This window comes from Marmota marmota, unplaced genomic scaffold (assembly GCF_001458135.2).
Source record: "Marmota marmota marmota unplaced genomic scaffold, marMar, whole genome shotgun sequence".
NCBI lineage: Eukaryota > Metazoa > Chordata > Mammalia > Rodentia > Sciuridae > Marmota > Marmota marmota.
In genome coordinates, this window is record NW_026000229.1 from 27,586,842 (window position 1) to 27,601,028 (window position 14,187).

The 14,187-nt window shown below is 35.8% G+C and overlaps 1 protein-coding gene across 1 annotated transcript in view; it reads left to right on the forward strand.

Annotated features, from left to right (window-relative positions):
- Myo5a (myosin VA) overlaps positions 1 to 14,187 on the forward strand; it is a 163,636-nt gene that overhangs the window by 117,615 nt on the left and 31,834 nt on the right. The window contains exons 31-34 of the mRNA XM_048793247.1: positions 1,410 to 1,490; positions 3,484 to 3,682; positions 6,205 to 6,279; positions 7,667 to 7,760. Of these exons, the coding sequence (XP_048649204.1) occupies positions 1,410 to 1,490; positions 3,484 to 3,682; positions 6,205 to 6,279; positions 7,667 to 7,760 (449 nt within the window). The remainder of the gene's footprint in view (positions 1 to 1,409; positions 1,491 to 3,483; positions 3,683 to 6,204; positions 6,280 to 7,666; positions 7,761 to 14,187) is intronic.

Consider the following 14,187-nt stretch of genomic DNA (forward strand, 5'->3'; position numbering starts at 1 on the left):
GAAGACCAGTCACCAGATTGAAAACATAATCCAGTAACTGATTATAGTGATTTGGGCTTGGTTGGTGGCAGTTGGGATTGAGAGAAGTTGGATACTTTGAAAGATACGTGAGAAGATGAGGTCAGTTTGCCCTTTTTGTATATTGAATATGTGGTGAAGAATGGGGAAGCCTGAGGTGTGTGCTATGGACACTTGGTTGAATGTGGTGATGCCATTTCATGATATGAGACTGGAGTGTGGGACAGTGATCAGTAGACTTACACATATTGAATTTAAGGAACCAGGAAGACATCCAAGGAGGGAAATCCATTAGGCAATTGAATACATAGATCTGTATCCAGGAGAGATATTTGGGCGAGATATAAATTTTGAAGTCATCAAATTATAATAATACAATTGAAACCTGGAAACAGATGAATTTTCTAGGAAGAGATGGTAGATGGAAAACAGAATTCCTTCAATTTGTGTTATGAAAATATATCAACAAGATTATATAGCAAGAGTAAGAACCTGTACTCTATAGTCACACAGTGCTGGGATCCACTACTTACCAGCTGTGTAGCCTCTACAGGTATCTTACTTCCAAGTCTCCAAGTCTTCCTGTGTAATGTGGCACATGGTATATATTAGGTGACTGGGAGAACTAAATGAAATATAATGAAAGGATGTAGAACAGCATCTGGCACTTAGCAAACACACAAATGTTTGTATCTTAGAAAAAAACTGTTATCAATTTTGTCATTCTTATCTGTTAACTACTTCTAATAAAATGTGATACAGCTCTAATATAAAGGGAGTTTCTCCATATATTAAGATTAGTCTTTGATGAAAATAACTTGAAATCATGTCATAAAAGCTGAATACATTGGACATGTTCTTATGTTACTCCTATAAAAAATTTTAAAACAAATTTTTAAATGGAGAATCAGATTTCATTAAGCTAAAACAAGTTCCTACCCAGAAGACTTAAAATTTTATTTTGAGATATACTGTGAAGATTGCCACATGAAGACAATAACTGGAGTTTTCATTCCACACGTATGCCATGGTTAGCCTCCAATCTAATGCCTAATATACAAAATCGCTCAGCCAGCTGAATAAAATGTTAAAAACAGAATTTCTTTCTCACTTTTTAGTTCATTTCTTATTTGGGGGGGAAAAAACTCTTGGTCTTGTTTTTTTGCTATAATTTCTATGCACATACATGTGATGTTACATGTTACCCATTTTTTTAAAATTAACCAAAAATAATTTTTGTGGTAATGTTCTAGTGTTATCTGTGATAAATAAAAACAATCTTACTCACTTAATAAAATATTGAAATACCATGTGCTACTCTTGACCATCATCATCTCATTACCATCCTGTATTCCTTTGTGTTTTGCATTTTTGTTTCATTTGCATGGAAGATCTTCTGCTATGGATTACCATGAATTGAATGAGGATGGAGAGCTGTGGCTGGTTTATGAAGGGTTAAAACAAGCCAACAGGTTATATTTGTGTCCTCAAAATGGAATGTTATTAATTTGTTGTTTTTCTTACTAACAGTGACCTTGTGACTTTAACTCTGTGTTTCTTTTGCATTGTCTTCCTGGGTAAATCAGTTTCATTAAAACCTATTAAACTTAGAACATTCAGCCAGACACCTTCTCAAAAACCTTCTCCTCTAAGAGATACTATTAAAGCTAAAATTGATTGATGGTGAATATGAAAATTACTTCCTATAAGTGAATGATACTTTCTAGAGTGAATATCTAAAAGTTGTGAATCTCTCTCTCTAGGAGTTGAGAAAACAAAATCTTTTAAGTATGGTACAAATTTTGGGGGGTAGGAACTAATATTTATTACTTAATTAGCAGCTTCTTGTTTCAAAGATCAATCTACATGATATATGTACCTGTAGCAATGTGGCTGCTTTCTTGTATATTATTATACTGCCTAAAAATAATATCAAATAAATGATTTGGCATTCCTTGTGGTTACTACAAAGTTCACATGCATGAGACAACAAATCAGGAGGGTTTCATGTTTAAGGGAAAGAAAATAAATTGAAATAGCAATATCTTTTAATGCAGATAATCATCTGCTTATTGACATGTATATCTTAAATCTCATAAAAATCCATTTTAGAATTAAATTTTTAAAAGTCTTAAAATACTGTTTGTTCAGGGGGCTTCCGCTTATTCTGCTTTGTTTATTCTAACCATAAACCACTGTCATTAATTTTGAAGTATTATTGGTTTAAATTCTTTTGAAATTTTAACAGCTTGCTTGCAATGGCATCAGTAAGTTTTACCCAGCAGTTGGCAAACCAAGACAGTTAGAATAAAAGAATGTCTTCTTTTCTTTCTTCACATCAGTTAAATTTTTTTTTTTTTTTTTTTTGGTGGTCGTGGTGGTGGTGGTGGGGGTAACTGGGGATTTAATCCAGGGGTGCTTTACCCCTAAGCTACATCATCAGCCCCCCTTTTTTGAGACAGGGTCTCCCTAAGTTGCTGAGACTGGCCTCAAACTTGTGATCCTCCTGTCTCAGCCTCCTGAGTCACTAGGATTACAGATGTGTACCACTGTGTTTTTTTTGTTGTTGTTGTTTTTTGTTTTTTGTTTTTTTCTTGCATCAGGTCTTAACCATCACTTCATTTTGTGTTTAGAAAAGGAGTGACTGTACAAGCAGGGAAGCACAGTGAAGGGAGGATGCTCTTACTCTCTGGCATCTTTGTTGCCAGTGCCCTCATCTACTTTGTGGGCACAGCTGGCTACATGGTTGCTCAAAGAAACAGTAACCACTTGTTGGTCCTGTTAATACTTGTATTCCAAAACCATGTCATGTTTGGATTCTGTTACTGTTATATAAATTTATGGGGAGAGAGATGATGATAAATTTAAAATATGTGCATATATGAAATTACAGAACTTTCTGTCTGAATTTAACTAAATCTGCATATATTTTAGAGTAAGGCTCCAGCATTTCTGTCCTTTAGTGATAAGAGTAAAATATAAAAATGGGACCCTGGTCCCACCCTCTACCTAGAGTTAGTAACTATAATCCTTAAAGGCATATTTAATTAGATTGGGAGTTTGTAAGCTTGCCCTTATAGTGCAGAGTTATTTGGTAGCAGTGATACTGTGTTTTCCACATTTAATTCTAGCTTATAAATATAGAAAGCCAGATTAGAGTTAGGTCTTTCCTTTTTTTTTTAAGTCATCATTTCCTATGAATTTTTTAAAGAGCTAAGACTCCTCTGTCTCTTCAGACCTCTGAGAATTTTATACTGCTCAGAAAGACACAAATATGAGAGTGTTCACATACATTTCTGGTCCTTGTTTGGGTTTTTTTACTTTAATCAAGTCAGAAGATTCAGGGCTACTAGAGAGTACCTGCTTTTTCTACTTTTGTAAGTGAGCATGAAGCCCTACCCCACACCACTTAGGCAGGAACTCAAAGTGTCATCTTTTCTTTCTACTTGTATGGCTTCTCTTCAGGCTCCTGGAATCCCAGCTGCAGTCACAGAAGAGGAGCCATGAGAATGAGGCTGAGGCCCTCCGAGGGGAGATCCAGAGCCTGAAGGAAGAGAACAACCGGCAGCAGCAGTTGCTGGCTCAGAACTTACAGCTACCCCCAGAGGCCCGCATCGAGGCCAGCCTGCAGCACGAGATCACCCGGTTGACCAATGAAAACTTGGTAAGGAGAAGTACCACCCCCCTACCCTCACATGCCCCCTCTCAGCAGGCAGTGCTTTGCATTGCTGTATATCTTGGTTTCTTTTTGATCAAACACAGCTTTTCCTTGCTGAGAAAATTTCCATGCCCCATATTTGTTACTCTCTTACTCTAATAGAAACAGTAAAGAAAACATGAATAAATTTGTACAAATGAACAACCTGCACAGGTTGTTCTCACAGAAAGCTCCAGGTGTCCAAGTGTTCTCAGATGTCATTTGGAAGGTCAGGAAGAGAGCCACCCAACTACAAACTGGGTTTTGATAGAGTCTGAGGCAACCTGCTTCATCCATTTCAGCTAAGGATTCTCTGCCTTCTCAGGAGGTTTGGTATGTGATTGCCATGACAGATACTGGGCAATTTTGCTTACATTTGGTCCCCAAGCAGCCACCAAGGCCATCCCAGCCTCTCTCTCAGGCAGACAAGAGCAGGTTAGAGTAGAGATCAGGGAAGGTGGTTGGTAGAACCAATAAGGGGCTTTTGGTTAATGCTGGATGGAGCTTATTGACAGGAGAGGGAGTCAGGATTCAGGTTTAGACTTATTCTTTTAAGAAGAACTTGTACGTATGATTGCACAATGGTGTGACTCTACTTCATGCTCAACCAGAGAAGAGAAAAATTCTTCTCCATATGTATACAATGAATCAGAGAGCTTTCTACTGTTATATATAACTGATTAGAACTAATAAAAAATTAAAAAAAAAAAAGAAGAACTTGTATAACAAATGCAGAATTTTTTTCCCTTGCCAGATTTTTGAACACTGGTATGGAATCCAAGTTTTTTCTTTTCCTTTTTCCTTGTTTGTTTTCTTTTTTTACTGAAAATATTTTCTAAGTTATTTGTTTCTGTCACATAATAATCTTTATTACAGATTTGTTGTTTTTAAAATCTGACAGATATACACATAATATTAAAAATCATTGAAAGATTATAATTCCATACTTCTGTATAAAATCTGTATTGTAGTGATAGCCTGATTTTGAGAAAAGTTTTTTAAGACTTTTGAGAATTTGTCCTTTTTTTTAAATTAAGGTTTCTTAATGACCTATAATAAAATACTTTGAATTCTCTCTGAAAATTTGCAATCTGAATCATCTGTCCATTATTTCATTAGTGATACTCTATATTACAAATAGATTTCTAGTGTCATTTATCCAGCCATTTTTTGTGTGAATTAGAAGCAAAGCGGAAGGTATTCTTTTTGCAGTCTGTATTTCTGTGTGAGGCTCATGGTGGGAATACAGGAAGAGGGTGAATGTTGTATTTGGACTCTTCAGAGTGACTGAAATCTTGCCAATTTGTCAGAGAAACTACTGATTCATTAAATATTTTTGAAATGTCATTTATTATTCCCAAGTATATTTTGTTGCTTAAATTAAACTAACAATTCTTTGGTGACTAAGAATTGATAAATATACTAACTAACATTGATTGATCAGTAAAAAAATTTTGTGCTTATAAATGATTGTCTTAAAATACTAGGTGAATCTGAAATAAAGGTGCTTCTGGGTGGCAGATTCCCAAAGTTTATACACTAAGTTGATCAAGTATTTCCTTTGCAAACTGTCGGTAGTATTAATTTTTCCTAGCAATTTTCATAGCTAACATAAAAATAAAATGGGCCTCTACATTTTAAGCCATAAAAATCTGGTTAATGAGTTTGAGTTTGGGGAATACCCTTTTAAGTCAGCTGCTTCTCTTGCCATTACACTGACTACTAATTCAGGAGAATGGATTCAAATAGAAGTACATGAAATTATGTGCTTTTGCCAACTCATTATGGTTTCTCAATCTCAGTTGTGTAATTCTTGGAAGCACTTGAGAAGAAAATTCAAGCAGCAATGGACCTAGGCTTAGTGTTCTTGAAAATGAAGAACATTAATGGAAATGTCACCTTGCGTGACATCCACCAGCCACCTACTGCCCCAACATAAACACAAGAATGGTATCTCTCCTTCTCTAGTGAACAGGTTTCACAGACCTCCCCCAGGATGCCTTTCAGGGAAGAAGGGCCGAGGGTTTCTCACCATTCTCTCCAAACAAGAGTACTAACAGTGCCAATATTTTCCCTTTAATTTTATTTGCCTTCCCTACCCTTGCTATGGCTGCCAGTAGCAAAGTAGGTCTAGCAAACTCCTGAGCATCACCTATGGGGAAGGCTAGAGATAAAAGGGTAAGAGGGCTGAAGACTGAAGTGACAGCCTTGTCTGGGCAGTGTGGATGACCATTCTGTTTACCATCTAAATGATGGTGTCCTGGACATCATTAATTTCTTTTTATTATGCAAAAAAATCTGTAAGAATGTAGTTAAAATTATCCATACTAGAAAATAATATATAGCAATGACAAATCAGAGTCTTCTGAATATATACAAATTCATTATTTGTGTTTTAAAATACTTTTAAATGAATTTTGCTGAGAGGTAGTGTTCCCTCAAAGACAGGGGGAAAAAAAAACAAATATCCATTATGCCTGTTTTTTCAGTATTTTGAGGAATTATATGCAGATGACCCTAAGAAGTATCAATCATATCGGATTTCACTTTACAAACGGATGATTGTATGTAAAACCACAGTGTTTTTTCCTTGTCTTCCTGCTAATTTTAGCCCTCTATATCTGAAGAGCACACTGCTGCCTGCCCCTCACCAGAAGTCTTTTCAAAAACTTTGACAAAACCTATTTCTGCCCACAGCTATCTTTTAGCCAGTGGTGTCATCTCTGTCAGTGTCCTGCGTCCATTCTCATGTGTGGTTTGTTATTAACACTAGGCTTACAGTGTGATGGAAGCAATATGATTTGAAAGATCACATGAAATCCAGGAAGCAATTAGCAGTTTGAACAAAGCATTAGCAACTATTCCCTTCAAGTCATCATTTTAGCCTGTAATCCCAGTAATTCTGGAAGCTGAGTCAGGAGAATCACAAATTCTAGACCAGCCTCAGCAACTTAGCAAGGCCCTGTCTCAAAAAAATCCAAAAAGGATTGGGGATATAACTCAGTGTTTAATCCCCAGTACCAAAACAAAAAACCCAGATCATTAGTCTAGTATCTATATCCACTCCTGTCTAAACTGGAGAACAAATGATATTTGGATTTGTAAACACTTGTCTTCTCTGTAACCTGAATGAAAACCACAAACATCCCTGACTCATTTCCCTTCTAAACTCTGAGTCTGCTCTTATTTGCTTTAATTTTTGAGTTTCTAATTATGTGCTGGCATTTTAGAGAATTCTCTTTTACAGAGACAATAATCATACACTTTAATACCTCCCACCATAAACATACTGTTTTTCCTCTTTTGCATTACACATTCATAATTATTCCCTTTCTTTGTATATATCACCTGCAAGATTTCATGAGTGTCTTGTGTCACCTGCCACTTGGCCCAAAGTCATCAAACTGCTCTTTATCCCATTCTCTATGATTATTTTTCAACTTACCTTTTAATTCCCAAAACTTTAAAGTTTCAGAGCTATTCCAACAGCTCCAAAGAATGGGTCTCTCATAGAGTAGGGTTCAATTCCTGCTTGATAAGTTCAATGATCCTTAAATCTTCTCCCAAAACCTTTTGTGAACTCATCAAAATTCATGCTTGCCTAGTTTCCCTTTAAAATAAGCCATTTCACTGTAATAACAATATATTGAAAAGGTTTGATTATTTTACCCATAGAGAGTCTACTTAAAAAGACTCCACAGGAAGCTTGCCATCCATCACGCTGTAAAGATTTTACTGCATTGTGTATTTTAACATTTGGCTTTATTATAGCTGTATTTCCCATGCCTGCCAGTTTTAGCCAGGTGGGGGCTCCACCAACAAGCTGCTCTGAAGCTTTTTTGTAAACTAACAGTACTATTTCTGTGATGCTGTGTCAGCTCTCCCTTGGAAAGGGAAATTTTAAAAGGGCTATTTTGATCTTTTTGTTATGTTTCTCATTTTGATCTTTAGGATTTGATGGAACAACTTGAAAAACAGGATAAGACTGTCCGGAAACTGAAAAAACAACTGAAAGTTTTTGCCAAAAAAATTGGTGAACTAGAAGGTACTAAATATATTTTTTATATGACAGTCATTGAATCTTGGTTGTTTATTGCTATACAAGCAGCCTAACAAAGACTGTATGTGAATATTAGGAAAAATAACCTTTAGCAAACCTAATTTCTGTGGAGTGGAAATTCCTATTTCTACATGAAGAAAAATGTTCTTTCTGTGGTGGGAATTATATTTTCAGAAGGAGAGAATTCATTCATCAAGCATCTAATGAGTGTCTCATGTATGCCAGGTAATGTGCTAGACAGTATACATGGCCATTAAGAGCATGGAATGTGGAGCCAGGCTTCCTGGGTTCAAGTTTTAATCATTCTACTTACTGCCAGACGTACTGGTGCACACTTGTAATCCCAACAGCTCCAGAGGCTGAGGCAGGAGGATTATGAGTTCAAGGTCAACCTCAGCAATTTAGTGAGGGCCTAAGCAACTTAGCAAGGCCCTGTCGCAAAATAAAAATATAAAAAGGTCTGGGGATGTGGCTCAGTGGTCAAGTGCCCCAGGTTCAATCCCCAGGACCAAAAAAAAAAAAAAAAATCCTTCTGCTTACTAACCATATAATATTGGACAAGTAACCAAACCTCTCTATGCCTCAGTTTTCCAATATGTTAAATGAAAATGTTAATAGTATCTGATATAGTTATAAGAATTGAATGAGTTGGTATGAATAATACATTTAGAATAGTTTATGATACATAGTAAATGCTACATATAACTTAGTTGTTAGTATTAACTTTTAATATTTGGGATACTGACAGGAGTGATATAAAGTCTGTTTCCTCAAAGAATCCACAGTATGATAGAGGAAAAAAGAAAAGCAAATAAAAATATGACTAATGAAAATAAAGAAATAAGATCTTTTAAAATATCTCATGGTTTCTTTATGATAATGGCAGGAAAACTCCTTGAGAAAAATTAAATATAAGTTGCTGTTATTATTATGAATAAATTAATCTTGTTTTGTGGATTAGTGTGTTTGTTCATTAAATAAATATACTGAGTTCCTGCCATGATCTGAGCACAGTTGTAGGCACCAGGGATCTAACAGTGAACAGGACTAAAGCCATATTCTAAGCTTTTTTCAACAAACTTCTCACTGCTTGAGAGATTTTAGAGAAACTCTTTGGAATTGCCTTCAAACCTAAAATGATATTACTCAGCCTGATCTCCCATCTTATTCTCTAGATGTCATTCTGTTTAATTTCTGCTTGGCTCAAAGAGTTAAGATTCCCCACTACTGGTAATGTTCAAGAGAATCTACTATGATTGACTCATAAGTATGGTTTTCATTCCTCAAACATGCCAGGACCTATCATAATTATTCTGTTTGGCTTCCTGTTCTCCTGGTCAAGTCTACTCGTCCTTTGAGACCAGAATCATGTGTCACACCCTCAAAAGCAGCCTTTCCTGATCCTACAGATAGATCTTATGGCCCTGCCCTCTGTGCACCACAGTTTGGCTCACATCTTCTATGATTTTCACTACATCATATTTTTAGTAGTTTTCCTTGTTTGAATTATTGTCTTTCATGATAAACTATAAACTTCCTTAGCATAGGAACCACCTACCTCTTATCTTTCTTTTGTTTTCATAGCCCTGAGTATGGTGTCGGACCTATAATAGTCCTTTCTTAAGTGTTTGTTGAAAAAAATAAATAAGTTTCAGAAATATTTAGAACATGACAACTTGAATATTTACTTTAAAGAGGATATTTCTCTCTTAGATATACAAATACTGGAATAACTGTTTAGAAATCAGACAGATTACTTTGTAGTCATATTTGATATATAATTCTTCATATAATGTTGAAATTTTGAAACCCCAAATCACACACTCACACATGAGAGATATACAATTTAAAAAAGAACTTTCTACACTTATTGTGCACTAAATTATATCATAAGGTTTTAATCAGACAAGAGCATTTGCTTGAAAGAAACTGATTTTAAGGGTATTAACTTGTGAGATTGCTTATGTTGATCTCCTACTGGCTTCTTTGCCATACATTAGTAATTTTACATTTTTAATCAGCTTTCTTTGATGTATACATTTTTAAAAGATAACATTAGAATATTTCAAGATGTTACTAATTTTAGCCTATTATTAATCAGAAATCAACTTTTCAGTGAAACAACCCTGACAAGTTTAAAGCTGATAGGTATAAAGCTAAAAACATTTGAGAAGGCTTAGATTAACTCAAACAAAGACATAATGGTTCTTAAGAAAGGTTATATTTTGAGTCAAGTGATAACATTAACTAGAGAATAAAATTAATAGATTTATGTGACCTGGAACTTATGGCAGGCATTGTCCCTGCTCTACCCTCAAATTAGGGAATATAGATGAAAGATTTTTCTAACACTTCTCTCTTTGTCCATGAATCTCACAGTTGTACAGAAAATACTGGCAACTTTGTATAGCAAAGCACTTTCTGGTAGCCAAAAGTGAATATTTTTCTTCAACATACTTAATGCATATATTATAACATACTTAAATCCTTTGGGTTTATAATAACACAACTCTTACCTTTTCCTATGGGCTACATTTAATTAAGGAGACTTTTTTTAAAATCCAGCAAAATCTGTTTTTAAAAATACCAACCTATATAATTTTTTAGCAGGAATTATATAGTTAAATGGAGAGTATTTCAAAATTTGATGTGCTTTGTGCTGTATTTTAATCTAGGATTGGGTGTTCCATCTCTGTTTTTGTAGTCAAGAAATTTATACCTGAAAGTCTTCTAAAAATCATTTGATTATTTTATAAGAGAAAAAAAAAAGCATAGGTGACATTCCCAAAGCCTCAGCCAGTAAGATACAGGACCAGAACCCAAGCTCTCTGAGAACCACTGCTTTCTCTCCTTTGAGTCATGTTTTCCAACAGAGCTTCTCCACTTATAGGAATATATCTGTTTTAATTGAACCTGAGATCAATATCTTCCTGGTGCCAAGTGTGGAAAAGTAAAATTTTTAAAAAAATCCAATTTTCTTTCCTTTTCCATAACAAAAAGGTTAAGGAATGTTTTCCTTTCAAGTTTATAAAGAATTTAGAAAACAGTAATAGGGATTGCTTCAGCTTTTTGTAGAAAGAGTCTGCATTGGATAAAGCACTGGACTAAGAAACTGCCATCTCAGCTCATTTGTGCTGCTCTGACAAAACACCTGAGACTGGGTGATTTTTAAGCAACAGGAATTTGTTTCTCATAGTTAGTTCTAGAGGATGGAAGTTCAAGATCAAGGTGCGTGCAGGCTCACTGCCTGTTGAAGGCCTGATTTCTGTTTCCCTGGTGGTGCTTTGTTGCTGTGCCCTCCAGAGGGTTCATAGGCTGTGTCCTCACATGGAAGGGATGGAAGGACAAAAGGCCTAATTAGTTCCTTATAACACTTTTATAAGGCACTAATCCCATCCTTAAGGGTGGAGCTCCTATGGACTAATCACCTCATAAAGGCTCCACATTTTAATATTGTTGCATTGGGGATTAAGTTTCAATATAAACTTTGGAAAGACACAAATGTTCACACCATTACAGCCACCAATGTCTCTTGAGTGTTTGAAAACTGGAGTAGAACCAGGCATGGTGGCACATACCTGTAATCCCAGCAACTCAGGAGGCTAAAGCAGGAGGAGTGCAAGTTTGAGGCTAGCCTCAGTAATGAAGGGAGACCCTGTCTTAAAATAAAAAATAAAAAGGACTAAGGCTATAGCTTAGTAAAGTGCCTCTGGGCTCAATTCCTAGTGCCAAAAAAGAAAGAAAAAGAAAACTGGGGTAGTGTCCTGGTTTAATCCCTTCCAGGCTTTATATTTTCCTGATGCTGCATAGAAGTTGACATTTTATTTTAATTAGTAAATAATTTTGCTAAATAAATCAAGATTATGTTGAGCTGATAGCTGTCTTTTATCTGTGAGTTTTTGTAAAGACTTAAGTCTCTAGGAAGAATTCAAAGGCAGAGAGAAAAATTTTAATGGGAAGATGGGAAAATTTGTGTGACATTTTTGTTCAGACCAAAAAAGATCCTAGTTCAAGATTTTGCAAAAAGAAAGTGAAGCTTTCTTTTAACATACAAGCTCTTTTATTGAAAGTATTCATCATATTTTATAATTTTGAGGTGCATGCTTCACATTTTAGCACCTCTGAAGTTGGAATATGTCTTAAAATTATTGATGCACTATTATCGTTTTATTGCCATTTTTTTCAGTGTTATATAAAATGGCATATCTCACAGTTAGTGGCATCTTAAGGAAGTATAAAAGTAGTAGGCTTAAAACATCTTCTTTGGGTTACATGGACTCTAGATTTTTTCCCCCCAGTACTGGGGACAGTGGCATTTTACTACTGAGCCTTTTTAATTTTTAATTTTGAGACAGGGTCTCAATGAGTTGCTGAGGCTGGCCTCAAACTTCTGATCTTCTTGCATCAGCCTCCAAAGTAGCTGCAATTACAGGCACTTATTACCACACCTGTGCTTTTACTGATAAATCTAATGTTAAATTCGTTTCCTCCCAGTTTCCCCTCTTAGAATTATCTCTGTGGCTTAAAGTAACTAGAAACATAAATGGCAGAGAATTTATTATTTTAACACACATCAGCAGGCCCATAATCTCTGGAGGCCACAACTTCATCATCATTCCTTGTGGGTGTTGTGTTTAAACTGACCCCAGAAGTAATTAATATGAAAATAAACAGTTTTGAGTCTCCTCTTCTCTCACATAAAGTATTATATTATAAAACTCACCTGGTGGGTTTCAGACTGCATCTTGTATCTGCAGCACTAGATCACGGGAGTTGGTTGTAGCCCCTAGCTGTCCAATTGCAATCTGATCACTCTTTAGATATCATAGTGTTGGTAGATGGTGGTGATTCTACCTAAACCAGGTTTTCAGCACTTACAGTCCCAATATGTGATGTTGCATCATGAGGTGGAAGATATGTCACCATGCTCCATGCCACATAAGTAAGAGCACTAGCAGGTATTTTGTTCTCTATGATAATCTTTTCCTGTAGAATTGGTTTCTTAGAACTAGAAAAGGAAATGCCCAGAGCAACACAAAAGTTCTGATACCTCATGGAGCCAGCACCTTTAAACTTTCTAATATTTTTGCATCTGATCTGCATTTCATTTGACAACAATCTGAGAACCCAAACTTATTGTATGCTTTAAGAGATTTCTTTTTTTAAATTTATTTTTTTAGTCATACATGACAGTAGAATGCATTTTGATTTATAATACATACATGGAATGTACATACATCAATCATATTGACTATTCTATTTTGCTGCCCTTCCTATCCTCCCTACTCCTCCCCTCCTCTCCCATTCTTTCTCTCTATCCAATCTAATGTGACACACTTTTTTTTCTTTTTCTCATTACAACATCATATATGTATTCTGTATAACAATGAGGTTCTCCTTCCATCTTCTGTGCAACTCCCCTTCTCCCTCTTTTTCCCTCCCACCTCTCTTCCCTATTTAGTCGTAGTCTTCTTCTCATGCTCTTCCTCCCTATCCCATTTTGAGTCACCCCCCCTTATATCAGAGAAGACATTCGGCATTTGTTTTTTAGGGATTGGCTAACTTCACTTAGCATAATCTGCTCTAATGCCATCCATTTGCCTGCAAATGGCATGATTTTATTATTTTTTAGTGCTGAGTAATATTCCATTGTGTATAAATGCCACATTTTTTTAATCCATTCATCTATTGAAGGGCACCTAGGTTGGTTCCACATTCTAGCTATTATGAATTGTGCTGCTATAAACATTGATATGGCTGTGTCCCTGTAGTATGCTCTTCTTAGGTCTTTTGGGTATAGTCTGAGAAGGGGAATAGCTGGGTCAAATGGTGGTTCCATTCCCAGCTTTCCAAGGAACCTCCATACTGCTTTCCAAATTGGCTGCACCAATTTGCAGTCCCACCAGCAATGTATGAGTGTACCTATTTCCCCTGCATCCTCGCCAGCACTTATTGTTGTTTGACTTCATAATGTCTGCCATTCTTATTGGAGTGAGATGGTATTTTAGAGTAGTTTTAATTTGCATTTCTCTGATTGCTAGAGATGGTGAGCATTTTTTCATGTATTTGTTGATTGATTGTATATCCTCTTCTGAGAAGTTTCTGTTCAAGTCCTTGGCCCATTTGTTGATTGGGTTATTTGCTTTCTTGTTGTTTAACTTTTTGAGTTCTTTGTATACTCTAGAGATTAGAGCTCTATCTGATGTTTGAGGGGTAAAAATTTGTTCCAAGGATGTAGGCTCCCTATTCACCTCGCATATTACTTCTCTTGCTGAGAAAAAACTTTTTAGTTTGAATTCGTCCCAGTTGTTGATTCTTGGTTTTAACTCTTGTGCTATAGGTGTCTTATTAAGAAATTTGGGGCCTGCCCCCACGTGATGAAGATTAGGACCAACTTTATCTTCTATTAGAT